This window comes from Solanum stenotomum, chromosome 1, assembly GCF_019186545.1.
Source record: "Solanum stenotomum isolate F172 chromosome 1, ASM1918654v1, whole genome shotgun sequence".
In the NCBI taxonomy this organism is placed as follows: Eukaryota; Viridiplantae; Streptophyta; class Magnoliopsida; order Solanales; family Solanaceae; genus Solanum; species Solanum stenotomum.
In genome coordinates this window covers 96,007,799-96,015,609 of record NC_064282.1, presented here as the reverse complement: position 1 = coordinate 96,015,609, position 7,811 = coordinate 96,007,799, and the positions used below count along the sequence as shown (strand labels likewise).

The 7,811-nt window shown below is 33.5% G+C and overlaps 1 protein-coding gene across 1 annotated transcript in view; it reads left to right on the top strand.

Moving 5' to 3' along the window:
- Window positions 1-366: 366 nt before the first annotated feature.
- LOC125859857 (receptor-like protein Cf-9 homolog) overlaps window positions 367-7,811 on the top strand; it is an 11,998-nt gene continuing 4,553 nt past the window's right edge. Inside the window, exons 1-3 of the mRNA XM_049539699.1 lie at window positions 367-2,975; window positions 3,548-3,661; window positions 6,910-7,023. Coding sequence (XP_049395656.1) covers window positions 367-2,975; window positions 3,548-3,661; window positions 6,910-7,023 — 2,837 coding nt within the window. The remainder of the gene's footprint in view (window positions 2,976-3,547; window positions 3,662-6,909; window positions 7,024-7,811) is intronic.

The following is a 7,811-nucleotide window of genomic DNA, read 5'->3' as shown; positions in this document are numbered from 1 at the left end:
TACAAATTAGTAATATTTTTATTTGTTGTTAAAAGTTGAATTTGCCAGAAAACACAAGGTGAAATGCTTACACGTGTATCCAGAGAGAAGTTGGAAAAAAAAGAAGAGAAACAGTTCCTGCTTTGGTTGTTAAGACAAAATGCATGTGTTATTACAAGTGTTGGGATTTTCATTTGAATTGACTTGAGAATGTGCCTTGAATTGTGTGACCTTCCTGGAATTGTGTTATTAAATGTGTATAATAAATTTCTTTGCTTAATTTATGCTATATATACCTCATCAAAATTGTTGAATATAGACACAGATCAAACATTTCTTGATTTCTTCTTTATCAACTTAATTAGTTTTGAACATTTTAGTGCAAAAATGGGCTACGTAAACCTTGTATTTTTTCTGATATATCCCTTTCTCTTTCAACTTGTTTTCTCCTCATCCACACCTCATTTATGCCCCAAAAATCAAGCTCTTTCTCTTCTACAATTCAAACACATGTTTACAATAGATCCTAATGTTTCTGATTATTGTATCGGCATAAGAGGCCAATCGATTCAGTCATATCCAAAAACTCTTTCATGGAACAAGAGCACAGATTGTTGCTCTTGGGATGGAGTTCATTGTGATGAGATGACAGGACAAGTGATCGAGCTCAACCTCACTTGCAGCAAACTTCAAGGCAAGTTTCATTTCAATAGTAGCCTCTTTCAACTCTCCAATCTCAAAAGGCTTGATTTGTCTTATAATGATTTTTCTGGGTCGCTCATTTCACCTAAATTTGGTGAGTTTTCTAGTTTGACGCATCTTGATTTGCTTCTTACAAGTTTTACAGGTCTAATCCCAGCAGAAATCTCTCACCTTTCTAAATTACGGGTTCTTCGTATCCGGAGTGATTATGGGGTTAGATTCAGACCTAACAATTTTGAATTGTTCCTGAAAAACTTGACCCAATTAAGAGAGCTCGACCTTAACTTTGTGAACATCTCTTCCACCTTTCCTCTAAATTTCTCTTCTTATTTAACAACTCTATGGCTTCCATACACACAGTTACGTGGGATATTGCCCAAAAGAGTTTTCCACCTTTCCAACTTAGAATCTCTGGATTTAACAAACAATCCCCAGCTCACAGTTAGATTTCCCACGACCAAATGGAATACCAGTGCATCACTCATGGAGTTATATCTGAGTGGTGTGAATTTCACTGGTAAGATACCTGAATTATTTAGCCATCTAACTTCGTTGGTTGACTTAGTGATGAGTTCTTCCAATCTCTCGGGGCCCATTCTTAATCCTTTATGGAATCTCACCAACATAGAGGTTTTGGACCTTCATAATAATCATCTTGAAGGACCAATTTCTCCGTTCTTGAGATTTGGAAAGCTCAGGGAGTTCTCACTTAGAAATAACAACTTTGATCTCCAACTTGAGTACTTACCCTTTAACAGAAGCTGGACACAACTTGAAACGTTAGACTTTTCGTCCAATTACCTAACTGGTCCAATTCCATCGGGCGTTAGTGGACTGCAAAACCTACAATCACTCAGCTTGTCATCAAACCACTTAAACGGGACTATACCATCCTGGATATTCTCCCTCCCTTCACTATTTGATTTAGACTTGAGTGATAACCATTTCAGTGGAAAGATTCAGGAGTTCAAATCCCAAACATTGTTTTCCATTTCTGTAAAACAAAATCAGCTGGAAGGTCCTATTCCAAAGTCATTCCTAAACCAGCAGGGACTATATTATCTTATTCTTTCTCAAAATAATCTCAGTGGACATATTGATTCAGCCATCTGCGATCTGAATTTGGGTGTGCTAAATTTGGGAAGTTGTAATTTGGACGGAACAATACCACAATGTTTGGGTGAGATGAGTGAACTTTGGGTTTTGGATTTAAGCAACAACAGTCTTAGTGGGACAATTAATACATCTTTTAGTATTGGGAACCAACTCAGAGTCATTAAAATGGATGGGAATAAGCTAGAGGGGAAAGTCCCACGATCTTTAATCAATTGCAAATATTTGCAACTCTTTGATTTAGGTAATAATGAGTTGAATGACACATTTCCAAAATGGTTGGGAGCCCTACCTGATTTGCAGATTTTAAAATTGAGATCAAATAAGCTGCATGGCCCTATAAATGATTCAAGGACTGAGAACTTGTTTGCTAAAATTCTAGTAATAGATCTCTCATCCAATGGATTCAGTGGAGATTTACCTGTGAGCCTTTTTGAGAATTTTCAAGCCATGAAAATGATTGGTGAGAATAGTGGAACCCCAGAGTATGTAGCAGAAACATATTCTACTTTATACACAAATTCTTTGATAGTGACAACAAAGGGACTGGATCTTGAACTTCCTCAAGTTTTGACTACGGACATAATTATCGATCTCTCAATGAATAGATTTGAAGGTTCTATCCCAAGTATTATTGGAGATCTAATTGGACTTCGTACGTTGAACTTGTCTCATAATAACTTGATAGGTCATATACCAGCATCAATGCAACATTTATCTGTACTTGAATCATTGGATCTCTCATCCAACAAAATCGGCGGAGAAATTCCACAACAACTTGCATCCCTCACATCACTTGAAGTCCTAAATCTCTCTCACAATCATCTTGTTGGATGCATTCCGAAAGGAAAACAATTTGATACGTTTGAGAATAGTTCATACCAAAGGAATGATGGGTTACGTGGATTGCCACTCTCAAAAGATTGTGGCAGTGATGAAGGGGTACCACAAGCAACAACTCCATTTGGGCTAGATCAAGAAGAAGAAGAAGGAGATTCATCAATGATAAGTTGGCAGGCGGTTCTCATGGGTTACGGTTGTGGACTTGTTATTGGACTGTCCGTAATATACATAATGTTGTCAATTCGATATCCAGTGTGGTTTTCGAGGATGGATGTAGAATTGGAACACAAAATTCTTACGAGAATGAAGAAATACAAAAAAGGATATGTAACCTCCAGGTATTAACTTGATCTTTTTCCTTCAAAAGATTAATTTTTATATAGCAATGAATTTTCTATTTCCTTCATCCTTGAAGATCTTGACTTTTAGTCTTCTTTTTAAAAAATTGCAGGATTCAAGCCTAATATGTTGCGGTGAAGCAAATATAAGCCTTTACCATTCATAATCGGTGATGCTTATGTAGTGTTAGTATCCTATGAATAAAGACATGATTTTTCTTCCTTTGGGACTCATCCATATTTGTTTTTTTTTCATCTTCTTTTTTATTGTTTATTACATGGAGACTGTTAGCTTGAGTTCATCCTAGCTATTAGCTGAGTAATTGGTCTCACCCGCAAGTCAGTTCATAAATTTATGAAGTTATTATCTTATCTTTTTCGTAATTACATTGTTAGAGTGGGTAGAAGTCCTTCAAGCTCTTATCGCAGGCACTTGAAGCCCCATTGATTTCTATTTCTCTGAACTATGTCACATGACTTCATCACACAAACATTGAACACCTCACTTTTAAGTTCACAAAAATAAAAATATGTAGTTACTAGTTACAGTGTTCAAATATATTTGTATACAGACTCATGATCGTTTTTCATCAAAAGGTTGAAGAAACATCAGGAAACCATGGACCAAAGTTGCAGTCTGCTATCTTAACAGTTAAAAAGTTGGAGAAACAACCTCGGAAACCAAAGTTAGAATCCTAGAAGAGGTGATACTGGAAGAACTCTTCCCTAAGTCTCGGATGGTAAGGTTATCCAATATGGTGGAAGGTAGACGGTACCGATTGAAATAATCGAGCAGAACACAAGCTGACCTGGATATCCCTATTATACAACTACGCCTCAGTCCCTAACAATAACTTGCATAGAGATACATGCAATAGAGTTTAAAGCCTAAACTAAGATTAGACATGAGCACACAATTGAATGATAGAATTGCTAATGATTGAAACCCATATGGATTTGACACTTCACTCGGGAAGGAAACAAACAGAACAATTTTTTAGGAGAATATCTTGGCAAACCGAAAAGAGACATTCGAGCCAGTAAGGGAAACACTATTGAGCTTCTTCATTCAATCCAACTATTAAGTGAATAACTCAGCGTCCAAGAGAAATATAATCACAATGAAGAGGATATCGATTCACTTTCTCATTTTATTCAATTCAGTTTTACTCATTAAGTCTCGTACTTCTCAGGGTAAATAAAAAGATTCAGAAAAATGAAAGTAGAAAACAAAAAGAATTACCTCGCCAAGCAAACTTTGGAAAATTATAGTGTGAAGAAGAGAAACACTAACTTTAACTGAGTTTAGCCCACCAAATTTAAGTAAACTTTCCGTGCCCCATTTAGCGTCTTTCTACTTTTATTCTACTCCATAGAATTGTTTTTTAAAAAAATCTGTGCTTTTTTTTTCTATTATTTTGTAGTATTATACTATATTTATTTTTTTGAATCTTTTATATTCTTAATTAGTCCCCATTTAATTATATTGCTTTGAAGATCACCAAAAATTTTTAAAATATTGTAAGGATTAAGTCATTTTTTGACTTATCTTATTTATTTAAAACATTTTTTGACCTCAATTTCAAATTTAATAACAATTTATCATTTTTATTAAAAAAAAAATTCTTCAAGTTAAAACGTTAAAAAGGAGTTTTGTTAGAAAGAAAATGAACAAAACGTAAGAAGAAAAGGCTAAATTAAAAAATATATACCTAAAAAATAAAAACCAATTAATAAAAGAAATAGGATAGATAGAGCAAAAATAAGAAAATAAAAAAGTAAGAAGAAGAATAATAAAGATCCAGCCCATAAATATAGCCCATCTCAGCCGCTACTACGGGAAAAGCCAAGCAAAAACGAATATATTTTTTTATGCAAAATGCAAGAGTTGAACTCAGGTCTCAACTGTCATTATTCAAATTTCCACTATTAAAATGGATGGATATATTTTGTACATACCTTTACTTGAAATATATATGATTTTCTCTTTTCTTTCTCTTTTATACATAGACAATACTTTTTTAAACAAAAGAAAAAAAAAGTGAGGAAGACTTTGCACAAATTGGAGCTAGTCTTGTATCATTTCAATTTCAAAATTTGTAAATAAATCATATGAGAGATCTTCTTCTAGCCTATACCATCCCTTCCAAATATTAGACCAATCGATTTCTTATGATTATTAAATATTAGATTATCAATAAAGAAGCTATTAAATTAAAATTGATGTAATAAGTAAGCAAAACAACTATTAAGAAAAGGAATTAATTGATATTGTAGAAAAGTCCTCCTCACTCTCCTTTTCCTTGCAAAAGTATTATCTATGTATGAAAAGAGAAAATTATACATCTATCTATATCTATATCTATATATTATCATAAAAGCATGAACTCCTAACTTAAATTACTATTATATCCCTACCTTAGGTTGTGACTTTTTCAATAAGTTGTGACTTTTCCGATAAGTTGTGACTTTTTTCAAAGGGTTGTGATTTTTTGATGAGTTGTGACTTTTCCAAAGAGTTGTGACTTTTTCAATAAGTTGTGCCTTTCCAAAGGGTTGTGACTTCTCGAAAAGGTCATGACTTTTCAGATAAGACACAACAAAAACACTGGTCCATACTACCCTTTGTTAACTATAAATAGAGGGGCTTCCTCTCATTTTTCAACNTGTACGAAAAGAGAAAATTATACATCTATCTATATCTATATATTATCATAAAAGCATGAACTCCTAACTTAAATTACTATTATATCCCTACCTTAGGTTGTGACTTTTTCAATAAGTTGTGACTTTTCCGATAAGTTGTGACTTTTTTCAAAGGGTTGTGATTTTTTGATGAGTTGTGACTTTTCCAAAGAGTTGTGACTTTTTCAATAAGTTGTGCCTTTTCCAAAGGGTTGTGACTTCTCGAAAAGGTCGTGACCTCTCGAAAAGGTTATAACTTTTCAGATAAGACACAACAAAAACACTTGTCCATACTACCCTTTGTTAACTATAAATAGAGGGGCTTCCTCATTTTTCAACCATAATTTTAAAAATCTTCTACTCTTCTTCTTCTTGAATTTAAAAATTTTGGTGTGATTTATTGTCATTGAGTGAGTTCGAAGTTAAGCTGATTATGAGGTACCACTATTCTGATGAAGTAAATCATTCTATCATAAGAAGGTATATTCTATACCACGGTACATTATCCACCTTAAAGAAGACGGAAACAACATCTAGATATGTATGTGGATAGAAGGATGAGACTATAGTTTTTTAAAAAATAAGACACAAACTTTAAGATAGATACATTTACAAACATAATCAACGTTACTTATGTTTACCTATAAACTATATGTCATTGAAATATTAAAAAATAAGGTAAGTGTCACACTGAGTATAAGATATATATGAGAACTACATAAGAAAAATGTTATACCAATTCAATAGATTGTGTATAGCTACAAACAATTATCCTTTCCTAAATTTAGTCACTTATTACTTATATGTTTTAGCATCATCTATATTATGTTCTGTTTGTAGATTCTATTATATATTTATTCTTTTATATTTGGTCAATTTTATTTGCTTTTGTTTGTTTTATCCTTTTCACCCCAAGTCCTCAATATATATTGCATGGAATACTAGTATACCTCATCTTCTTTTTTATTGTTTATTACATGGAGACTGTTAGCTTGAGTAATTGGTCTCACCCGCAAGTCAGTTCATAAATTTATGAAGTTATTATCTTATCTTTTTCGTAATTACATTGTTAGAGTGGGCAGAAGTCCTTCAAGCTCTTTTCGCAGGCACTTGAAGCCCCATTGATTTCTATTTCTCTGAACTATGTCACATGACATCATCACACAAACATTGAACACCTCACTTTTAAGTTCACAAAAATAAAAATCTGTAGTTACTAGTTACAGTGTTCAAATATATTTGTATACAGACTCATGATCATTTTTCATCAAAAGATTGAAGAAACATCAGGAAACCATGGACCAAAGTTGCAGTCTGCTATCTTAGCAGTTAAAAAGTTGGAGAAACAACCTCGGAAACCAAAGTTAGAATCCTAGAAGAGGTGATACTGGAAGAACTCTTCCCTAAGTCTCTGATGGTAAAGTTATCCAATATGGTGGAAGGTAGATGGTACCGATTGAATTAATCGAGCAAAACACAAGCTGACCTGACCTGGATATATATCACTATTATACAACTACGCCTCAGTACCTAACAATAACTTGCATAGAGATACATGCAATAGGATATCCAACTATTAAGTGAATAACTCAGCGTCCAAGAGAAATATAAACACAACGAAGNATGATAGAATTGCTAATGGATTTGACACTTCACTTGGGAAGGAAACAAACAGAACAATTTTTTAGGAGAATATCTTGGCAAACCAATGTTGGGTTTAGCAAGGTGTGAATGGGAAATAAAAAAGAGAAAATGGAAAGTGGAAGAACCAATGAAAAAGGGGGAACCAATTTTGGAGGGAAAATGAAAAGTCATCATTGCAAAAGTGCAAATGAAAGGTCATTTTTACCATATCGGTAGAAGAAAGGAAATTGTTGTCCTTATATTAGGAAACACCTCCTTTAGTTCTTAAAGGGTTAAGAAGAAGGTACCCCCTCGCGCCGTCGTCGTCGCTCGCTCGGCTTTGGATTTGGATTGGATTGGATTGGATTGGATTGGATTGGGATTTGGCAAATGATGTGATTGATTGATAATATTTTTAGACAAAATTTATTTAATCAATCTTGTTAAATCATTTCCTTTCTCTTATAAATTAATTCATAATGTTAATTAAATAACAGAATTCCTTCCAAAAAGTCGTTACTTTTCCCA